The sequence below is a fragment of the Dasypus novemcinctus genome, chromosome 6 (assembly GCF_030445035.2).
Source record: "Dasypus novemcinctus isolate mDasNov1 chromosome 6, mDasNov1.1.hap2, whole genome shotgun sequence".
Lineage (NCBI taxonomy): Eukaryota > Metazoa > Chordata > Mammalia > Cingulata > Dasypodidae > Dasypus > Dasypus novemcinctus.
In genome coordinates this window covers 82,314,832-82,339,356 of record NC_080678.1, presented here as the reverse complement: position 1 = coordinate 82,339,356, position 24,525 = coordinate 82,314,832, and the positions used below count along the sequence as shown (strand labels likewise).

Below are 24,525 nucleotides of genomic sequence, written 5' to 3'. Positions count from 1 at the left end.
TTCCCTTGTAACAACTGACAGGAAGGAAAACAACTGTTCCCCTCTCAGTTGGCTGCAGTGAGCTAAGGGTTTTACCCTGGCTTAATCTCTTGGTGGTGGGGGAGCGGAGTCCTTCCTGGTCACTCTGGGGGTTTGGCAGCTCACATTTATTGTTTTGGGTTCTTCATCTCTGTGTCCCTCAACCTTCTGGGAGTTGTGTAGCACTATCCTGGTCTGCTGATACCCAAAGCAGGTCCCTTGGATGGCTTTTGCCTCTTTCTCTGTTGTTTTTGTGAGAGTGCTGAGCCCTGTGTGCCTACTCTAAAACCATCTTCCCCTCCTCTATATTTTTGATATAACTTTTATGTAATCTAAAAGTTCTTTAGGAATAAAGGGGAAAAAAGTGATTTATCACTACCAACTGGTTCATTCACCTGGTTTATCCCAATGTGATGAGTTTTGGGCCTTGCCAATTTTATTTTTAAGTAACAACTAACCCTTTTGTGAATCCAGCTGTACTATATCTGGCACCATTCACTTCTTCCTCTTGCCACAAGTAAGACTGGGAAACAATCATGTAGGAAGACTACATAAATCATTACATAGGGATGAGACCAGGTTCATCAGCCTCCTGTAAGAAGAAGACATTCTTATGCCTGACTTCCTTGAATTTGTTTTCTCCTCATCCTGGTTTGCCCATTACAACTGGGTTATAAGCATCCAAAAGGCAGAAAAATCAAAGCAAAACAAAAAACAGAGTATGCTGAAATAAAAGAAGAAAGGAGCCAAAAAGAAGGAGAAATTCAAAGGACAGAATGTTGAGGCCATAGAAAATCTGAGATCAGCCCCTCTTTTCATAAAATATCCTCCATTCTTCCCAAAACAGACATATGCTGACCAAATAGTTGACTACATATTACACAGTTTAAAGATGTCTCTTAAAAGAGCTGACTGAGAATTACTTAGCAACCTTAATTTGCCATTAATTTTTAGAATTCAAATTAAACTGATCAATGCAAAGAGTCACTGAATAATCATGATAAACACATGGTTCAGAAATTAAGTAAAATTTAAAAATTTAACACATATTTTTACTAAAACGATCGAGTCAAAAATAATGCAGATCCCTAAATTGAACCTAAAACTGAGCAAATTTCTTCTTGCAAGGACAGTTCTAGGTCTCCAATACACTTCCCTGTGTGGCTTACCAGATTGGAGGTGACGGACAGCACCTTGGACTGTGGCACTCGGGGTAACACCAAAGGCTGTGGTTCACTCAGCATACAGGGGCTTCCTGAATCTGGTCTGGTGGTTGCCACATTACTCTCATCATCTGAACAAAGGAATAGATTCTGTTATCTATGGAAGTCTTCAGACTCAGAGTAACAGTACCATGAAAAAAACCTCTCCTGAGAATTCATAATCTCAAATTAGACTTCACTCATCTTTGCAGCCCAATTTCATACCACCTGCATGGTTCAAAAAATCCTTCAAGCTGAGAATTTCATTTAAAGCACTCTCAAGCTGGTGATGCCTACTGGTTCCTGGCAGAAGTAAAGGCAAAGATCTCTAGAGCAGTGCTATCTAGCAGAATGTTTGGAGATCATGGAAATGTGCTATATCTGTGCTGTTTAATATGGCAGCCTCTGGCCATCTGTGGTTCTTGAGTGCTTATAATATGGCTAATATGACTGAGGAACTGAATTTGTATTTAATTTTAATTAATTTTAGTTTAAATAGCCATAATGTGGCCAGTGCCTACTATATTGGATAGTGCCACTCTAGGGAAACCTTCAGATCTTTAATCCAGGAATAAAATAATTTTCACAGATAAGTTTCAAGGTTAGAACCCACAACTTAAAAATCACAAGATCCACAAGGAGACAAATCATCTTGAGAAAGAGCAAGCAGACACAACAATCAGATCAATAAAGGCTTTAGAAATTGGAATTATCAGATCCAGGATGTAAAACAGAAGAAGCAAATGAAAATATGAGTAAAAAAGCAAGATATCACACACAAAAACCCAAGCAGATTTGAAAAAGAACAAATTAAAACTAAAAGAGCTAAAAAAATACAAAATTTAAAAAACCTAAAAGAGTTAAAATAAAAGCTTAGCAGAGGATTTAACACCAGATTAGATTCTGCTGAACAGAATTAGTGAAATAGAAGAAAAAAATCTGGAGGAATTATCCTGAATTCAGTCCAGAGAAACAAGGAAATAGAAAACATGAACTGATAGTAGAAAGGGTAAAGTTTACTGTATGTAAATTATACCTTAATTAAAATGGAGGAGCAAAACCACAACGAAACACCCTTTTATGCACCAATGACACATTAGAAATTGTCCAATAATAAGTACTGACAAGACTGTAGAGTGCAGGGACTTACGTACTGCTTAGTGGGCATATAAACTGGTACGATCACTTTGGACAAATTGGGGTTATCTAATAAAGTTGAAGATGTATATTCCCTATGACTCCATTGAAGCTTGTTTTCCCATTAGCTCATTAGAGTTAAAAATTATGATAAGTGACGTTAGCAAGATGGTAGAGTAAGAGGCCTCAAATTCCTGTCCCCTTAGATAGATACTGAAAAAACAAGAAGAAACTGGCAAAACCAACCTGCTGGAAAACAGCCAAAGGTTACAATAGCTAATCAAATGCTGAATTAAGAAAAACACAACTTAAAAACATTAAGAAAAGAAAAGAAAATTGATAAATTGATCTTCATTATAATTAAGAACTTTTGTGTATCAAAGGAAATTATCAAGACAGTAAAAAAACAACCTAAAGAATGGGAGAAAATATTTGGAAACTATGTATCTGATAAGGATTTAATATCTAGAATACATAAAGAACTACAATTCAACAACAGAAGTCAAACAACCTAATTTAAAAATGGACAAGGACTGGAGAGGGCATTTCTCCAAAGAAGATATATAAATGGCCAATCAGCACATGAAAAGATGTTCAGTATCATTAGCTATTAGGGAAAATGCAAATCACAATAATGAGATATGACTGCACACCCACTAGAACAGGTGTCATTTTAAAAATGGAAAATAGCAAGTATTGGTGAGGATAGAGAGATATAGGAACACTTGAACATTGTCGGTGGGAATGTAAAATGGTGCAGCTGCTGTGACAAACACTTGGTGATTCCTCAAAAAGTTAATCATAGGGAAGAGATGTGGCTTAAGCAGTTGAACACCTGTTTCCCACATGGGAGATCCTGGGTTTGGTTCCCAGTGCCTCATAAAAAAAAAAAAAAACTAAAGGAAAAAACAAGCAAACAAACGGAAAAACCAACTCAGGGCTGCTGATGGGACTCAGTGGTTTAGGGCCAGCTTCCTACATATGAGGTCCGGGGTTCAAGTCCCAGCCCTGATACCTCAAAAAAAAAAAAAAAAAAAAGTTAAGTATAGAATTTTCACATGACCCACCAGTTTCACTCCTAGGTGTATACCCAAGAGAAATGAAAACATATATCTACACAAAAACTTGTACATGAGTGTTTATAGCAGAATTATTAATAATAGCCCAAGTTAGAAACAACTCAAATGTCCATCAGTGGTTGAATGTATAAATAAAATATGGTAAATCCATATAAAGGAATATTATTCATCATAGGAAAGAATGAAGTTCTGATACATGCTACAACATGGATGAACCATGAAAACATTATGCTAAGTGAAAGATGCCAGACACAAAAAGACCACATATTGTGCAACTTCATTTATATGAAATGTCCAATTTGGCAAATTTATAGACAGAAAGTTGATTAGTGGTTGCTTAGGGCTGCAGTGGGGTGGAGGCAGGGAGGAGGGAATGAGGAGTGAATGCTAATAGATTTTTTTTTTTCCTAGTCAAGCCTCCACATGACAACTCAGTCATGGCCAACATTTTCATCACAGTTTTGTGAGACCTTATGCAAAGAATCAGCTACGTTGTGCCTATGAGATAATAAATTTGTGTTGTTTTAAGCCATTAAATTTGTGATAATTTGCTAAATAGAAAACTAACATAATCTTGGAAGGCCTGATTTGCTATGTAGCAAAGAAAACAAATACAATTCTTTAAAAAGGCAATTCTTAAAAAGTTCAATGTACACCTAACCACATGATCCAGCCATTCTATTACTAGATATTTACCTAAGAGGAAAAGAAATATATGTCCAAAAATTCTTCTCTCTACACTAGTATCCATAATAACTTTATATGAAATAGTCCCAAACTGGAAACAATGCAAACGTCCATCAAAAGATGAATGGACAGACACCTCATGGTACATCATACAATACAGTACAACTCAGCAATAAAAAGGAATGAGTTATTGATACAACAACATGGATGAATCTCAAAATCATTATGCTGAGAGCAAAGAAGATAAAAATTAGTACATATTGTATAATTCTATTTATATAAAAACTATAAGATACAAGCTAATCTACAGTGACAGAAAGCAGATCATTGGTCATTTGGGAATACAGATATTGGGGAAGAAGGGAGGGATTAGGAAGGAGCACAAGGAAACCTTTGAGGGTGATGGATATAATCACTATTTTGACTATGATAATGGTTTCACAGATGTATACATATGTCAAAACTTATATCAATTGTACAATTTAAATATGTGTAGTTTATATTGTCAGTTATAACTCAACAAAGCAGTTGAAAAAATGTATTTGATACTTGCACATGGTTTTTCCTCACAAATCATACTTAAAGAGAAAGGACAAGTTCTACCTCAACATCATAGACTAGGATTTTTCATTCATCCTTTCATTCTCAAATATTTACTAAATATCTGCTCATTTCTTTCGGAAAAACAAAGATGAATTAATATTGGGGCATTTTTAAGACTTGGAGTTGTCCTCAATGATACTGCAGGGACAGATGCAGGACATTATATATCCTGCCATACCCCACTGAATGGACTGGGAGAGAGTAACTACAACATAAACTATAATCTATGCTGTGTAGCAATGCTCCAAAATGTACTCATCAAACGAAATGAATGTACCATACTAATGAAAAAAGTTGTCGATGTGGTAGGAGTGGGGGAATAGGGAATAGGGTATATATTTTTTTGTAGCATTATAAATAATATAATATTATATATTATATAATAAAAACATTTTAATGTAGCATTTTATGTGATCTATGTATCTTTTTTTTAATTGAAAAATTAAAAATGAGAAGAAAAAAAGATGAATCAGATCTACCTTTTGCATTAATGAAATTTATAATCTGATAGAATGGTTAGAGTTTGAAAAGCATGGACAATAATTTTTTGCATTGACTTCACAAAGATCCTTACCAGAAGCAAATCCCTCCCAGTGACTACGTATCAACTCCTCCATACAGCTCAGGACCTTGCTCCACACGTTGTCAAACACAAAAGCAAGCACATCCTCTTTCATGCAGGAAAATGGAGCAATAGGAGGGTACCCTAATTTCTGTTTCTCTGTAGCCACTTCAGATTTCTTTCCATGAAATTCGTCTTCCCTATAACAGAACCAAGAGGGAAAGACTTATTATTCTTCACTGAGCATCCATGACTTTTCCTTTGTGCTTCTCAGGCATGTGATTTGTGTCCCTCTCCTCTCCCTTGCCCAGCATTTGTACCACATGTGTGAAGCTGCCTTGTGATGTGTGAAGCTGCCTTGTGAACTAGGGAGTTCTCAACAGAGGAGAGACACTACATTTTCCTCTTTATTCCTCTCCTTCCCTAGACTGTTGTATCTGTAACCCAGAAGCTCTCAGTTTAGCCAAGCCAGTCTCTTCGGCTTTGGTATGGAATGCAGTGTCCCCCAGGATTCTGGGGGAAAAAATCTAGCTGAGAGCACTCAACTCCGGATATTAAATTAGGACAAAGTAATTTCTGGAATTGGCTTGGGGTAAGGTTTCCTCTAGGTCTCTACAGTCAGAGTTGTCCCTTTAGAGATCCCAAAAATTAAATAGGAAACAATAAGGGTTTGAAGCTGTATTTACCTTAGAAAAACATGTTCTTAAATCCAATCCATTCTTGTAGGGTGTAAACCCATTTTAAATAGGACCTTTCGATGAGGTTACTTCAGTTAAGGTGTGTCTCACCTCAATCAGGATGGGTCTTAATCCTTTACTGGAGTCTTTTTTAAGAGAATGAAATTCAAACAGAAAGAAAGAAAGCAAGGGAAGCAAGAAGGTGAAATCAATGAAACAAGGAAGAGAAGGGAGACTCCAGCAGAGGCACCGTATGCCTTGCCAAGTAACAGAGGTGCCAAGGAGTGCCGGCAGCAGGTCTTCAGAAAGAAAGCATCGCCTTGATGATGCCTTGATTTGGACAATTTTCCTGGACTCAAAACTATGAGCAAATAAATTCCTATTGTTTAACCTGACCCATTTCATCGTATTTGTTTTGAACAGACTTGGAAATTAAAACAGAAACTACAGGCAGGAAAGAAGGGTGCTAAGAGGATTATGCAAGACCGCAAAGAGCTATTAATACAAATTCTTTTCTCCACTCCCTTCCCAAGGAAGAGCTGGCCTAACATTAAGTAAGGAAATAGGCTGAATGTTATTAACTATATTTAAATTTGTTTCTTTTCAGTATAGATAACACATACATAAGATTAAAGAATTCAAATTATACAGAAAGATATGTAGTAAAAAATAAGTCTACATCTCTGCCCTTCAGCTCCCATCCACAGAAGAAAACATTATATGCCTTGTGTTAGAGAAAAAGTTGCATACTACACTGTACTACATCTTGCTTTTTTTAAATTTCATCCCCTCCCCTCCCCACCTTTGCGGCTCACTGCTGTCTGCTCACTGTGTCCATTTGCTGTGCATTCTTCAGTGTGTCTGTATTTATTTTATTTATTCCCCCCTCTCTTGCGGCTTGGTTGTTGTCTGCTCTCTGTCCATTCACTGCGCACTCTTCTGTGTTTTTATTTGTCTCCCTTTTAAAAAATTACCTTGCTGAGTTAGCTCTCTGTGGCGCTTACAGGCTGGTGGCATTCCGTGGCACTTGCGGGCTGGGCAGCACTCTGCAGTGCTTGTGGGCCAGGCGACACTCTGCAGCATGTGGGCGAGCCTGCCTTCACAAGGAGGCGCTGGGACACAAACCTAGGCCCTCCCATATGGTAGACAGGAGCCCAGATGATTGAGCCACAGCTGCTTCCCTATATCTTGCTTTTTTATTTAACAATATATTTTAGCTCTCGATCCCTACCAACATATATAAATCTGCCTCTTTTTAAAAATAGCTGCAGAATATTTCATTGAACATAAATACCATAATATATCTAACTAGCCTCTTACTGATCAACCAATCTTTTGCTATTACAATCAATACTACAATTAATATGCTTATACATGGTTCTTTGGCTATATGGGTGATTATATCTGTTGGATAAATTCCCATAAATAGAATTATTACATCAAAGGATAGTAGCATTTCATTTTGACAGATATTGCCCAATTTACCTCAGAAAAGGTCAGATAATTCACAAGTGGTTAAAGAATATGCCTTTTTACCCCCTCAGGGAATTATCAAACTTCTTGATCTTTTGTTCTCTGCCATTCTCATAGAAGAAATGGTTTCACGTTAGTGTTTTAATTTGTATCTCTGTGAATTATGTTGTATTTCATTTTGTATGTTTAAAGGCCATCTTCTGGGAAGCAGATGTGGCTCAACTGATAAGAGCACCTGCCTACCATAGAGGAGGTCCAGGGTTCAAACCCAGGGTGTCCTGACCCATATGGTGAGCTGACCTACATATAATGCTGAAGCACACAAGGAGTACCATGCCATGCAGGGGTGTCATCCACGTAGGGGCGCCCCAAGCACAAGGAGTGCACCCTGCAAGGAGAGCCGCCCAGCGTGAAAAAAGCGCAGCCCACCCAGGAGTGGTGCCACACACATGGAGAACTGAAGCAGCAAAATGATGCAAGAAAAAGAGATACAGATTCTTGGTGCCGCTGAGAATGCAAGCGGATACAGAAGAACACACAGAGAATGGACACAAGAGAACAGACAACAGGGACAGAGGAGGGGGGAAGGGGAGAGAAATAAATAAATCTTTAAAAAAAAAGCCATCTTCTTTTTATGTGAACTGACTATTCTTGTCCTTTCCTTGTTTTTCTTTAGCCTTTTTCTTGTTGACTTACATATTAAGGGAATTAACTTTTTGTCTATGTATGAATTGCAAACATTTTTTCCCACTTTGTCATTTCTCTTTTGATTTTGAGTTTTTTCTAAGCAGTAACTTCATTTTATGTAGTCATTTATAAGAATTTCTTATATGACTTGCAGAATTTTGTGTTTTGATTAGAAAAGCTTCCCATTCCCAGATAATTTAAAAAAGAAAAGTCTCATGTTTAAATTTTGACATATGTGAAATTTATTTTTGTGTAAGGTATAAGTTAGGAACCTAATTTTAGTTTTTTCCATGTTGTATCAAAATCATTTGCTGAAATCACTGCATATACTAAATTTCCTATAGTCATTTGGTTTGTTTCTGACCTTCAGTTCTTTCAATGAGGAACACTGTAATTCTAAACATTCAACTACTCTGCCATTTTACCACCAGATATCTTGATGGTATCTCTTAAGGGAAAGCTTCCATTCTAAAAATCGTCTATAATGTTAACTGAAAATTAATTTGAGGGAAGCAGATTTGGCCCAACTGATAGGGCGTCTGCCTACCACATGGGAGGTCCAAGGTTCAAACCCAGGGCCTCCTGACCTGTGTGATGAGCTGGCCCATGCGCAGTGTTGATGCGCACAAGGAGTGCCATGCCACGCGTGGGTGTCCCCCGCATAGGGGAGCCCCACGTGCAAGGAGTGCGCCCCGTAAGGAGAGCCACCCAGTGCAAAAGAAGTGCAGACTGCCCAGGAATGGTGCCGCACAAACGGAGAGCTGATGCAGCAAGATGACTCAAGAAAACCAGACAGATTCTGGGTGCTGCTGGTAAGAATACAGAAAATGAACACAGAGAGTAGACAATTGGAGGCGGGGAAGGGGAGAGAAATAAAAATTTTTTAAAAACTTAAAAAAAGAAAATTCATTTGATTCGTTTCCCTGGGGACCCATATTGGCCAAGTACATTGCATTTTAAATTAGTTAAATCAGCTTTATTTTCTATAAACTAAAACCAAGGGAAAAGAACTCTGAGATGCATAAAAAAGTAAAAGAAGAGTGAGATAATTTGACACAGGTCATATGAAGTAAAGAGAAAGCCAAAAATGACCTACTTACAATTCTCTTGTAACAGTGAGCTAGCTCAGTGATATGATATGTAGAAATCTGGGTTTTGTTTGGCTGGGCCTAGGCCTGTGAGCAATGAGCACGTGGGTAAGCATGGCTCAGTAGGAAATATGATGGGAAGGAGAGAAATTAAGTCCATAATCACAAGACACAATTCTACCTACAATTAACTGCAGCCTCGCAGCCTAAAATGAAATACTCATTTCTTTCTAGATGTCAATTTTGGAATTTCTAAAGGCTTAGAGGAAGAGTTTAAGAGGTAATGTTTCCAGAGGCAGAGTGAAACAGTAAAGAGAGCACTGGTGACTTAGAGGCAGGTAAGTAAGATTTTGGTTTCAGCTTTAACTTAGACAAATCATTTAAGCACTCTGATTCTCAATTTCTTCTTCTACAAAGGGTAAATAATACCTTTGACACAGGACTACTGTCAGAATACAGTAAGAATGTATATAAATATGCTTTAATTGTAAAGTTCTGCACCAAGTATAAGATTTTTAAAAAATTTATTCCCCCCTTTGCCACATGTGCTCACAGTCTGCTCTCTGTGTCCATCTGCTGTGTGTTCCAAGTATAAGATTTTATATAAATTATATAAACGTCTTTCAAAGGGGATTCACATAAAGTCCGCACCTCTTTACTGCTCTTTTTAAAATTTTCAGAGTTTATATGAGTTGGTGGTGATGATTTACAAAAAGTAAAATTAAATTATGTGGAGAAAAAATAAACTCATTTTAAAATCTCTAATCTCAGGAAAGGCACACGTGAACAGAAGAAAATATACAAATAAACCTGGTATATGGAAGTAATAGGAATTTGAATCAACTAAACATGGAACTCTGGGTACTTGAGAAGCAGCAGAATAAATAACAGATATTAGCATAAATATAATTATAGGTAATATTGGTAATATACTTTAGAAAAATGGATATTAATACACAAAATAGGAGGGGAATAAAAAGCTTGAAAAGACATAATACTCACATTTCTGTATGGTCAAATGCTAGGTATTCCTCTATTATTCCTTCTGAGAGGATTATACAGTCTTCCTCTTCTTCTCTTTCCATAGAACACAAGCTAGGAGATTTGGCAATAGAAGATGCTTTATGAGCATAGGAAGATGAAAAATGTAACTTTTTGCCCCTTATACCAAATCTGGGAGAGGAAAAAAAGTAGGTATCAATTATGAACAATGTAAACAGTTTTCACAGCAACAGTCACATGAGTTTCAGCTCAGACCCCTTTTGGTCTGGTGATACCTTCTTGGACTACTCCAATCCAAAACAACTAATTATTTTTCAGAATAATAAGAATACTAACAATAGACCTATTCTGCCATTGTACAGTATTTAACACCACTTGCTATCTTTTCAGATGCAACAGCTAGGACTATAAATAGGTTAAAAAATCTAAGACTATTTACATTCTTAATTCCATCTTTAAGGTGCCTCAGGAGGTTATATGCTTATTTCAAAAACACCGTCATTGTTCCAAACGCATCTCATAAGGGCAAAGACCCTATTTTATTTATATTTAAATTTCTCTCAACATCCAGGTGTTGTATAAGTATATAATAACTTATTCATTTCAACAGGTTTACTTTGGAGGAAGCCAATCAAATTTGAGCAATCTAATTTTTAAAAATAGTTTAATCAGATAGTAAATATAAACAATCTATGTTTGTGATAGTGTAAAGAGGATAATGTGGTTAGGAGTCTACTGTAAAAGATGAGAGCCTGGGCCATGGCAGGAGGCATGCAGTTACGGAGATAGTAAGAGATGAAAGAAATAGTTTGGAGAACCAACAGGTCTAAACCAGCAGGTATTACTGTATATAAAAGTCTCTAAATTAGAGATTAATGTTTTTTAAGTCTTCTGAAATTCTAAAACAGTGGTTCCCAAAATCCAGTCGACAGACTTATGCCAATCCATGACAAAATTTTAAATTGTCTAGATCAAAATAAAGCAAAACAAGGACAATGCCCAGTAAGACTGACAAGCTATCCTTTTGTTTTGTTTTATTTTAAAGATTTATTTTTTATTTCTCTCTTTCCCCCTCCCCCCTATTGTCTGCTCTCTGTGTCCATTCGCTGCATGTTCTTCTGTGAAAGCTTCTATCCTTATCAGCAGTACTGGGAATCTGTTTCTTTTTGTTGCGTCATCTTGTTGTGTCAGCTCTCCGTGTGTGGGTGCCATTCTTGGGCAGGCTGCACTTTTTTTTGCGCTGGGCGGCTATCCTTACGGGGCGCACTCCTCGTGTGTGAGGCTCCCCTATATGGGGCCACCCCTGCATGGCACGGCACTCCTTGCACGCAGGCCAGCTCATCACATGGGTCAGGAGGCCCTGAGTTTGAACCTTGGACCTCCCATGTGGTAGGCGAACGCCTTATCCATTGGGCCAAATCCACTTCCTCAGATATCCTTTCTTGAGAAGGATTGTCCTTATTTTGAGATCATATACTTCACCCAATGTTTGTGTTAACATATCCTTTCCTTTATAAAATAGCAGCAATAGTTTTCTTTTAACATCATAACATGACACAAGTAAAAGTTATCAAATTCATACCAAACACTGCATACTCAGTATTGTATATATTATTTGTATTATTGTTCTATTTCCATTATTAACATTTTTTTTTATTTTTGTCAGTGATAACTAATGTAATTCAGGTCTTTTGCTTTGAAAAACTATAGGCCCTTTTCCTTCTTGGTAAAAGAAATCTTAGCAAGGTAGGAAGGGAAATGGTCCCATCTTCTCTAAAGCTGCAACAAAAACCAGGTAGTTTTCTACATCATAAAACTCTTTGCAAATGTTATTTCTAACAAAGGAATCTTTTAAGTCATCAGATTTCAGAGATTCTTACCATGTCTGTGAAAATAACCTTTAACTTTAAAATTTCAGAAGTCCTTTGAATTAATAAAGGAATAACAGGGAAGCGGACTTGGCCCAGTGCTTAGGGCGTCTGCCTACCACATGGGAGGTCCACGGTTCAAACCCTGGGCCTCCTTGACCCGTGTGGAGCTGGCCCACGTGCAGTGCTGATGCACGCAAGGAGAGCCCTGCCATGCAGGGGTGTCCCCCGCATAGGGGAGCCTCACGTGCAAGGAGTGCACCCCATAAGGAGAGCAGCCCAGAGCAAAAGAAAGTGTAGCCTGCCTAAGAATGGCACCACCCACACAGAGAGCTGATGCATCAAGATGATGCAACAAAAGAGACACAGATTCCCATGCTGCTGACAACAACAGAAGCGGACAAAGACGACGCAGCAAATAGACACAGAGAACAGACAACCAGGCGGGGGAAGGGGAGGGGAGAGAAATAAATAAATAAATAAATCTTTTTAAAAATTAATAAATAAAGGAATAACAGTGGTCTTACTTAATCATGTGGTGTCCTGGTAGTATTATTTAAATTGAGATATTTTCTTGTGAGAAAAAAAATTAGTGGCACTTTATTCTCCTCTCATATGCATGGAGGTTAAATGACTTTGCTCCGTTTCTTATTTAAACAAAGAATTTTATGCAGAGCCAGAAGACCCTCCAGATATAGGCCTCAGGAAGTGGAGTCCCACAGCCCTCATGGACGTGGTCAACGCAAGGCCCTCCAGGATGACTGGGAAGGAGCAAGTGGACAAGGCAGAGACACCTGCCACTCTCCTTCCTGCCTTAGTATCTGAAAAGTACAGCTAACCTCTCTCAATTCTATTTCTGACCAGTCTTATCCCCTGGTAGAATTCTAGAAATGACTGAAATAGAGAAAATGTACATGAAGGTATGATCTCATGATGCCAAAAGGAAGAAAACATAACTCAATATCCTGAAATGGAAAAATGATTGTGAATGGCCCTGTTAGTCGAAGAAATAAAAGAGAACATCTCCATGGCCTTGTGGGGCTTTGGGAAGCTTTTGCAGCTTAAAAAAATTCTGATTTGTAATTATTTTTGCTGACTCTTGTATTTAGGGCAGTTGTAAAACATACACACACACAAAGAAAATAAAAGCAAATGCTACAATTTGTAATGAATGACATGAGGGAGGCAGACTTAGGATAAATAATTAGCAACCATACCATATCACTTTAATAATTTACTAAGGGTTATAATTCTGTTCATAGTTATACAATTGAGTAACTGATTTTTTTTAAGGAAGTATTTTTAAGATTAACTTTTATCTCTCCCCCACCCTGCTGTTTTTACTGTCTGTGTCCATTTGCTGTGTGATCTTCTGTGTCTTTTTCTTTTTGTATTCACTTCTCATTTTCTCCTCTAGGATTCACCAGGATTCGATCCTGGGGGCCTCCAGTGTGAAGAGAGGTTCCCTGTCACTTGCACCACCTCAGTTCCTGGTTTCTTTTGCATCTTGCCATGACTCTCCCTTCATCTCTTTTTGTTGCGTTATCATCCTGCTGCTGTGGCTTGCTGCGCAGACATGCCTTTACCAGGAGGCCCTGGGGATCAAACCCGGATCCTCCCATATGGTAGATGGAAGCCCAATCACTTGAGCCACATTCACTTCCCAGGTAACTGATTCTTAGCTATTGTAGTTAGTTATTTTTTTTAAGATTTATTTTATTTATCTGCCCCCCTCCCCCCCCCCCCCCCCCCCCCCCGCTGCTTGCTTGCTGTCTGCTCTCTGTGTCCATTTGCTGCGCATTCTTCTATGTCTGCTTGTCTCCCTTTGTTGCATCATCTTGCTGCACCAACTCTCCGCAGGCACGGGCCAGCTTGCCTTCACAAAGAGGCTTTGGGAAGCAAACCCAGGGCCTCCCATATGGTAGATGGGAGCCCAATCAGTTGAGCCACATCCACTTCCCAGTTAGTTATTTTTTGTTGCGATATGTATTTAAATTAAGGGTAGACAAGCCCCCTAAGCTAACCTGAAGCAGAGGAATGCATAGTTTTTCAAACGCAGATGTCCTCAAACTCATCTTTTCAGGGTGCTTTTTTGATGTGTTTCTTCCTTTCTATGCTGCCACCATCTGCTATTGTTTTAAGTTCCTAGAATTTCATTTCGACCTAGACAGTTATATTTGTTTTGATTAATAACTGTTTTGCAACCATAATTTCAATTTATACATTTAGTTTATTTTAGGGTAGTTTGTTTTCATGTAATTATAAACTGCTGTAATTTAATTTTTTAAAATGTTGCATGCCAACCATGTTCCAGGTACTTTATTAGATGTTAGAGATACAAAGAGGAAGATATTTCTGTTGCTTATTGTACCACTTTTCTGTGGCCCAAGAACTCCTCAAAAATAAAAACTAGGGAAACGGACTTTGGCCCAGTGGTTAGGGCGTCCGTCTACCATATGGGAGGTCCGCGGTTCAAACCCCGGGCCTCCTTGAACTGTGTGGAGCTGGCCATGCGCAGCGCTGATGCGCGCAAGGAGTGCCGTGCCACGCAAGGGTGTCCCCCGCGTGGGGGAGCCCCACGCGCAAGGAGTGCGCCCGTGAGGAAAGCTGCCCAGCATGAAAAGAAAGAGCAGCCTGCCCAGGAATGGCACCGCCCACACTTCCCTTGCCGCTGACGACAACAGAAGCGGACAAAGAAACAAGACGCAGCAAATAGACACCAAGAGCAGACAACCAGGGGAGGGGGGGGAAATTAAATAAATAAATAAATCTTTAAAAGATAAAAAAATAAAAAAATAAAAACTAGACCAAATACCTAGTTTAGTGCATCTGAGATCTAAAGAAAGCCAATATATGAGGATTAGTGAAGAGGGGAGTATGACAGAGATTAAGAGGAAGAAGTAGGCAGAAGCCAGTTTATGAGATAATTTAAAATTTTTATCTTAAATTTAAAGGGAAGCTACTAAACGTTAGGGTTTTGTTTTCTGTTTTTTCCCTCAAATATTTACTAAAGAAACAATGTGTTCTAAATTTTTACTTCTTGGGAAGCAGATTTGGCTCAATGGATAGAGTGTCCACCTACCACATGGGAGGTCCAGGGTTCAAACCCAGGGCCTCGTGACCCGTCTGATTAGCTGGCCCATGCACAGTGCTGATGCACACAAGGCATGCTGTGCCACACAGGGGTGTCCCCTGCGTAGGGGAGCCCCACGTGCAAGAAGTGTGCCCTGAAAGGAGAGCTGCCAGCATGAAAAAAGTGCAGCCTGCCCAGGAGTGGTGCAGCACACACACAGAGCTGTTGCAGCAAGATGACGCAGCAAAAAATAGACACAGATTCCCGGTGCCACTGACAAGAATATAAGCAGACACAGAAGAACGCACAGTGAATGGACACAGAGAGCAGACAACTTCACGGGGGGGGGGGGGGGGGGAGGCAGAGAAGGGGAGAGAAATAAATTAAAAAAATAAATCTTTTTAAAAAACACAACTATTAAAAAAATATTTACATCTTTACTTGTAAGGTTCTGTTTACAAAATTGCTAGGAGAAAAGGAGAGCCACTATTACTTCACAGGGCTAGAGGAATTTTTAACAACAGCAGTGAAAGATTGTTTGGATATTGGCTTTGAGGCTGTTTTGTTTTGTTTTGTTTTTTAACAAATCAATTTTATTGCTACATATTAATAAAACATACAATTCAAAGTGTACAATAAATGCTAAAAGAGTTTTAAGTGGGAAAGCAAGGTGCAACCCTGAATTTTAAATGAAAATCCTAACATAATGTGGTCAATGTACTGGAAGGGGAAAAGAACATATATATAATGTGAAATGTTATTTTTGTAGAAAGTCTTAGTAGTTAATGCACTCCATATTTTATGTCAACCTTATCTGTTAAACTGAAAAAATCAAAATGAGTTAAAGATACATTTTTTCCTCATCTCTTACCACTAAAAGTGGCAAAATAGCAGCACCACAACCAACTACATGCCCTTGGTATGTGGATTTTATTTTCTAATACTATTAGTCTGTCAAAGGAATCAGGTATCCTTGAAATTTAGCTGATTCTGTATCTTAAAAGGGGAAAAACTATGGCCTGGAACATCCTCCTGTATCCATAAAGCAAGCATACAGTCACGACAAAAACAAAGGAACTAGCTTTAAGTGGTCAAATTGTAACAATCTGAGCATGAATAATAATTATTGTTAACTGAAATAAATATTTTGAAATACTATGAGTTCAAAATGGTAATTGAGAGAAAGTATCAAGTTTGAACAAAGTTGTTTTATGAAGGTGTATGATATAAAAGATGTATAATTTTTCATGAATTCGAATAAGTAATGTACAAATATAAGTGGATAAATTTTTTTTATCTTAGCATGTTTGTGTTGTACTTATACAAGAAGAAAAAGGTAAATATAGAATTTTAAGTCAAATAGTCCAAAAAAAGCAGGGAACTAAAAATAGGAAAAACCTATCAGTAGATGTGATAACAAGTGGAAATGAAAGAAAGGGAGTTTAATAGCATGTTATAGAGTGATGACTTAGCTGACTATCCTAAAAAGGAGAAGTTAGCTGCACAGACTTGAATCCTTATTTTCCTTGGAAACAAAACTTCTAAATGAACCTATATGGTTAAAATGATGTTTTCTGTTATATATATATATATATATATTTTTTTTTTAAAGATTTATTTATTTATTTCTCCCCCTTGCCTCCATTGTTTGCTCTGTGTCCATTCGCTGTGTGTTCTTCTGTGTCTGCTTGTATTCTCATTAGGCAGCTCCAGGAACTAATCCAGGGACCTTCCAGAGTGGGAGAGAGGTGATCTTTCTCTTGCATCACCTCAGCTCCCTGGTCTGCTGTGTGTCTTCTTGTCTCTCCTCTGTGTCTTTTTGTTGCGTCATCTTGCTGCGCCAGCTCTCCGCATGGGCCAGCACTCCTGCACAGGGCAGTATTCCACGCGGGCCAGCATGCCACATGGGTGTACTGCATGTGGGGCAGCTCACCACATGGGCCAGCTTACCTTCACCAGGACGCCCTGAGTATCGAACCCTGGACCTCCTATATGGTAGATGGGAGCCCAATTGCTTGAGCCATATCCACTTCCCTGTCATATATGTTTTATCACAATTTTTAAAAGTCTTCAATGAATACTTTGGGATTAAAACAACAACAATAATAAGTTCATATATAGGGATTAACAATACCAACAGACCGGGTTACTATATCATAACAACAGAATAATGAGCTATGTAATTTTGATCAGTGAGAATTAAAAAATATATCAATTCTGTGAGAGACATTAGGTTATAAAAATCTAAAATTTACATAGGACTAAATATTAAAAAGTATATTGCTGTAATATGTGAGGTTTAAATTTTAAAAGCTCAGGGCTCAGGACTAGCTAGCAGCTTGAGTACAAATCACTTTTTTTTCCTCTTTTATTTTCCTTTCTGTTTTTTATTAGAGCCATTCAAGGTTTCCAGAAAAATCATGCAGAAAGTATGGAGTTCCTATATACCCCCTCCCATACACACATTAACATTTTGCTTTAGTGAGGTATCTTTGTTACAACTGATGAAACAATATTATTATAATTATACTATTAACTATAGTCCATAGCTCACTTTAGGGTGCACTTTTTGTGTTATACAGTTCTATGGGCTTATTAAATTTTTATTCTGGTAACATACATACAACTTAAAATTTCCTCCTTTAATAATGCAGTGGCGTTAATTACATTGACAATGTAATGTAATGTACCATCATCACCATTCTTTTTCATAACTTTTCTATTACCCCAAACAGAAACAAACTCCTTACCAATTAAACATTAACTTCCCATTCCCTACCCCTACTCCACCATTGGTAACCTATATTCTAGTTTCTGCCTATGAATTTCCAAATTCTAATTATTTCATATCAGTGAGATCACACAATATTTGTCCTTTTGGGTCTGGCTTATTTTACTTAACATGATGTCTTCAAGATTGTTACAACATTTATCAGAACTTCATTCCTTTTTATGGACGAATAATATTCCATTGTGTGTATATATCACATTTTATTTATCCATTCTTCTGTTGATGGACACTTGGGTTGCTTCTACCTTTTGGCTATTGTGAATAATGTTGCACTGAATGTGGGTGTGTGCAAATATCTGTCCAAGTTCCTGCTTTCAATTCTTTTGGGTTTATACCGAGGAGTGGAATTGCCAGGTTATATAGTAATTCTATGTTTAACTTTCTAAGGAACTGCCAAAATGTTTTCCACAGGGGCCACATCATTTTACATATCCACCAAAAAATGTAAGAGGGTTTCTATTTCTCCATAACCTTGCCAACAATTATTTTCATTTTTAAAAATAATAACCATCCTATTGAATGTGAAGTGGTATTTCATTGTAGTTTTAATTTGCAAGTCTTTAATGGATAATGATGTTGAGCAAGTTTTCACATACTTAAAGGCCATGTGAATATCTTCTTTGGAGAAATGTCCATTCAAATCCTTGGTCCACTTTTTAATTGTGTTGTCTTTTTGTTGTTAAGTTGTAGGAGTTCTTTCTATATTCTGGATATTAAACCCTTATCAGATATATGGTTCCAAATATTTTCTCCTATTCTTTAGGTTTTCTTTTCACTATCTTGATAATGTTCTTTGATGTACAAAAGTTTTAAATTTTGCTTGTCCATTTTATCTATTTTTTCTTTTGTTGCATGTGTTTTTGGTGTAAAGTCTAAAAATCTACCGCTTATGATAAGGTCCTGAAGATATTTTCTTATGTTTTCTTGTAGTTTTATAGTATTAACTCTTATCTTTAGGGCTGAAACATTTTGAATTAATTTTTGTAGATGGTGAGTGGTTGGGGTTCACCTTTATCCTTTTGCATGTGGCTTGCCAGTTTTTCCAATGCCATTTGTTGAAGAGACTATTTTTTCTCCATTGAATGAACTTCAATTAATTGGCCATAGATATGAGGATCTATTTCTGAACTCTCATTTCAATTCCATCGGTCTATATATCTATCCTTGTGCCGTACTATGCTGTTTTGACCACTGTAGCTTTGTAATAAGTTTTAAAGCCTGGAAGTGTGAGTTCTCCAACTTCTTTCTTTTTCAAGATGGTTTTGGCTGTTTGGAGCTCCTTACCCTTCCAAATAAATTTGATGACTGGCTTTTCCATTTTTGCAAAGGCTGTTGTAATTTTGATCAGGATTGTGTTGAATCTGTAAGTCATTTTCAGTAGAAGTGACATCTTGATAATATTTAGTCTTCCAATTCATGAGCATGGAATGTCCTTCCATTTATCTTCTTTGATTTCTTTTAACAAGTTTTGTAGTATAAGTCCTTTACATCCTTCATTAAATTTATTCCTAGATATATTCTCTTAGTTGTAATTGTAAATGAAATTTTTTATTTACTCCTCAGATTGTTCATTCCTAGTCTATAGAAACACTACTGATTTTTGCATGTTGATCTTATACCCTGCCACTTTGCTAAATTTTTTCATTAATTCTAGTAACTTTGCTGTAGATTTTTTGGGACTTTCTATACATAGGATCATGTCATCTTCAAATAGTGAAAGTTTTACTTCTTTCTTTCCAATTTGGATACCTTTTATTTCTTTTTCTTGCCTAATTTCTTGGGCTTTAACTTCCAGTATATTGATGAATAACAATGATGACAGTGGGCTTCCTTGTCTTGTTCCAGATCTTTGAGAGAAAGATTTTAATCTTTCATCATTGAGTATGATGTTAGCAGTGGGTTTTTCTTATGTGCCCTTTATCACGTTGAGGAAGTTTTCCTTCTAATCCTATTTTTCGCAGTGTTTTTTTTTTATCAAGGAAGGGTGCTGGATTTTGTCAAACGCATTTTCTGCATCAAGATGATCATTTCTTTTCCCCTTGTTGTGTTAATGTGGTATATTACATTAATTTTTTATTATACTTCTCTTGCTTACCTGGGATAAATCTCACTCCATCATGGTATATAATTCTTTTTATGTGCCATTGGATTTGGTTTTCTAGAATTTTATTGAGGACTTTTGCATCTATATTCATAGGAAACATTGGTCTGTGACTTTCTATTCTTGTAGTGTCCTTATTTGGCCTTGGTATGAGGCTGATATTGACCTCACAGTACGAGTTAAGTAGTGTTCCCTTTTTGTTTTCATCTGCTAGGCTGCCAGAATGCAAAATACCAGAAATGGGTTTGTTTTTACAATGGGAAAAGTAGTTTTGGCTTAAAAGCTCACAGTTTTGAGGCTGTGAAAATGTGCAAATCAAGGCATCATCAAGATGATACCTTTTCCTGAAGACTGGCTGCTGGTGACTCCTTTGTCACATGGCAAAGCACATAGATGGCAGTGTCTTCTGGTCTCTCTCCTCTTTCTGGGTTTCATTGCGTCCAGCTTCTTATGGCCTTCTCTCTGCTTCTATGACATTCTCTGTTGTGCTCTCTCTGCATTCATTCTGTTAATAAAGGACTACTGTAAGAGGATTAAGACCCACCCTGGGTCACAACCTACTGAAGTAATCTAATCAAAAGGTCCCACCTACAATAGGTTCATACCCATAGAAATGGATTAGCTCTAAGGACATGATTTTCTAGGGTCCATAAAAGCCTCAAACTACCACAGTCCTCTTCAGTTTTTTATAAGAGTTTGAGTAGGATTGGTGTTAATTCTTCTCAGAATGTTTGGTAGAATTCACCTGTGAAGCTCTCTGATCCTGGGGCTTTTCTTTGTTGGGAGATCCCTCCTCCCCCCAGCATAAAAATATCAATTTTATTACATTATATGAACAATGAATACATGGAAACCAAAATTAAAAATACAATATCACTGAGTTCTGGACAGTGAACATGGTGGCCTAAATTGTTCCAGGGTGCCATTCTCCAATATAATCCTTAAATAACTAGAAAAAACTGGCAGAGCTATATTCTTCAAAACTCCAGAAAACAGTTAAAGGGTTATAGGAACAGGGCAAGTACCAAATCAAGAAAATGAAGCTTTAAAAACAACAGCAGTGGGGAGTGGATGTGGCTCAAGCAGTTGAGAGTCTGCTTCCCACATGGGAGGTACCAGGTTCAGTTCCTGGTGCCTCCTGAAAAAATGAAAAAAGCAAACAACAAGCAAAACAAATGAAAAAACCAACTCAGGGGAGCTGATGTGGCTCAGTGGTTGAGCATCGGCTTCCCACACACGAAGTCCAGGGTTCAATCCCCAGCCTGATTACCAAAAAACGAAACAAAACAAAACAAATAAACAAAAAACAATAGGAGAAGCTCATGGTGCCCCTTGCTGACCCCTCCTTCATCCCATCTCCAGTGCAGTATAGAGCCAGCCTGCAATCTCATTATGGGTCCCTGGTTTTGTTCTGGAAGGAGCAGAGTAACCCCCAGTGCCAATCTATCAGGTGGCAGTATGAAAGGCAGAGCTAGAAAATTCATCTTGGGCTCACCCTTCCTAAACTTACCTGCAGGCAGAAGCAGCTTGCAGACAACTAAAACAGTTTAAGAAATAATTAAGAAGTCAAACAGGCTTGGGGCAAAAGATTACCTGTTTTAAGACATACATGGGGGGAAGCGGACATGGCTCAACTGATAGAGCGTCTGTCTACCATATGGAGGGGGCAGGGTTTGATCCCCAGGACCTCCTGACCCATGTGGTAAACCGGCCCATGCGCAGTGCTGCCTTGCGCAGGAGTGCCATGACACGCAGGGCACCCCAACATAGGGTTGGCCCATGTGCAAGGAGTGCGCCTCACAAGGAGCAATGCCCTGCGTGAAAAAAGCACAGCCCGCCCAGGAGTGGCGCCACACACACAGAGAGCTGACACAGCAAGATGATGCAACAAAAACAGAGACGCAGTTTTCCAGTTCCGCCAGATAAGGCAACCAGACACAGGAGATAACAAAGCGAATGAATACAGACAACAGACAACAGGGGGGAAAGCAGAGATAAATAAATAAAAATAAATCTTTACCAAAACAAAGACATACATGGGGACTTCTGGGAAGATGGCAGACTAGAAATATGGGCCTCTCTTCTCTTCCAGAAAAGCAACTAGAGGATAGGCTGAAACAGCCTGGAAAAAGATTTTCTAGGGTATAGGACACCAGGTGAAGGCTGAGCACTGTCCAGAGAAGAAAGGGACAAAGGAGGGAAATTACAACTGAAGCCAGCTAGTAAGATAGGGAATCAATAGACGGATCTGGAACCTGGCAAAAAGTCCACATGGACATCAGTAACCCCAAGATGGCTGCTGGAAGACCCCACCCCACCCCCCCAGCCAAGATTCTGCCACTGAGAACAAGATTTCCTCTGGAAGCCAGGAGTAGCCCCAGATATTTCCCCAATGACTTTATCATTGGGCCCTCCTAGTGGATTGATGGGTGGGGTAATCAATCAAAACAGCAAATAGCTGGAACTCCTCCCCTGTCATTAGCAAAGGGGTGGAATAATTAATAGTTCAAAAAGCAGATGCAAGGCCTGAAATCTCACTCTCTCACCTTTGGACCCCGATTCTGGCCACTTTCTCCCCCCTCATGGATCAACAAGCAAGTAAAACCTGGGCATTTATAATCTATAATGGGGAACTGTAGTCTGTAAATCAGCCTACTTTATCACTTTTCAGCCCCTTCCTCTCTACCTGGGACCCATGATCTGTTATTTTCTCCCATTTCTCTTCCCTCCCTACCTTAATAAATTACTGGCCTAACTCACCCAACCTGCTCTTGAAATTAATTTCTGCAGCATAGTCAAGAACCTAGACAAAATCCGGTAACATTATGACAGAAGTGAGTGAAACCAGCAGCTGCTGCTGCCAGCATCCTCCCCCACATTGAAGACACTTCAGAATCCTCAGGCCTCTGGGCTGTCCCTACAGACAAGGGGGCTCCGCGGATCCACCACCCGAGGAAAGGGGGAGAGAGGGGCATAGCCTAGGGGCTGATTCAACTTATGACTCACAAATTTGGTCTGCTGTGTCCCAGAAGCCCTTCCAGGCCCGGTGGGGCCACACCATTGTCTGCCTTGGGAGCCAGCAAGCAGTTAAAGGTACACAAAGCTCCCAATCTCTTCCTCTACTAACAGGGACTGATTGTTGAGGACTCAGGGGGGAGTGGAGATATTTCTGACCTGGGAAAAGGGAGGGGGCTGCCAGAGAAGGTTGGAGAACTGTCACTGAGGAAGTTGGAATTATAAGGCTCTTAGCCTCCAGGCAGGAAATTGTCACACTGATCCAGTTTGCGTTGCAACAAATACACTCCCACCAGGCATTGAACAGGAGCTGCCTAAGAGCACCATCTGTTGGCAGACCAAAGAAGCACACGTGAGAAAATTTTAAATATGTTAAGAAAGGCTTTTCGGGCCTTCATAGCTTCCCTCCCCAAGGCCCTAGGTAGCTGGCTTGAACCAATTACTGTGTACACAGCCCTGTATTGAGCAACTAGCAGGGACAATCCTAACAATCCAGGTCAAACCAAGAATCAAAAAGCAGTGGTAACACAGCCTCCCACCACAAAGTCCCTATAAAAGAGAAAGAAATTGAGCATCTGAGTAAACAGCATCCTAATCAGATGTAGACATCAGCAAAAAATTATGAGCCATACTAAGTAAATGGAAGACATGGCCCAAGAAAAGGGATATATTAAAGCCCCAGCAGAGACACAGAGTTTGAGAGAACTAATTAGGAAGATGCACACAAATTTCCAAAATCAAATTAATGATCTGAAAGTATGTATGACTAAGGAGATAAATGACACCAAGAAGACACTGAGTGAGCACAAAGAAGAATTTGAAATCCTTAACAGAAAAGTAACAGCTCATGGGAATGAAAGACACAAGAGGTGAGATCAAAAACACATTAGAGTCATACAATAGCAGACTTGAAGTGACAGAAGAAAGAATAACTGATACTGAATACAGAACAGCTAAAATTGAAGAGAGTAACGAACAGAGAAATGTTGTGGGAAAATAGTAGGAACATGGTTTGAAGTTAAAACATTTCCATAATGCAGACAAAAAGTGTGGGCTTAGGAACACCAGGCCTTGACTAGATGGAACACCATCTGGTCAGCATGAAAAAATGTTTGCGTGATGAGGTATTTGAACTTTGTATGACCTGCCCCTTATTGTTATAAATGCTGCACCCATTACTTATTATTGTAAATAACAAACAGCTGCTTGTTAGTTCCTAAATAAATATTGTAGAAACTAGGGTTGAGGCTCTCATTCCTGAAGCTGTGAGTCCCCTGGTCCCATCTCTGTTTCTTCTCTTGTGTCTTTCTCTCAGTCCTTTATTTCTTTAAGTTCTGTGTTGCCTTCCCCTCGAGCAAACCTATTGCTGAGCTAGTTCGCAGCAGAGGAAAGAATGGAAAAAATTGAGAAGGCGCTCAGAGAGCTGAATGACAATTTGAAATGCAACAACATACACGTCATG

The 24,525-nt window shown here is 38.6% G+C and overlaps 1 protein-coding gene across 11 annotated transcripts in view; it reads right to left on the bottom strand.

Moving 5' to 3' along the window:
- The window catches only part of FAM149B1 (family with sequence similarity 149 member B1), an 81,856-nt gene that overhangs the window by 16,543 nt on the left and 40,788 nt on the right, over positions 1 to 24,525 (bottom strand). For 8 of the 11 annotated variants that reach the window (XM_058299009.2, XM_004473815.4, XM_004473819.4 and 5 more), the window contains 3 exons: positions 10,216 to 10,386; positions 5,301 to 5,488; positions 1,188 to 1,312 (listed from right to left, as the gene is read on the bottom strand). In XM_058299009.2, the coding sequence (XP_058154992.1) occupies positions 1,188 to 1,312; positions 5,301 to 5,488; positions 10,216 to 10,386 (484 nt within the window). The remainder of the gene's footprint in view (positions 1 to 1,187; positions 1,313 to 5,300; positions 5,489 to 10,215; positions 10,387 to 24,525) is intronic. The other 3 variants (XM_012531109.4, XM_058299010.2, XM_058299011.2) reach the window with 1 other exon arrangement.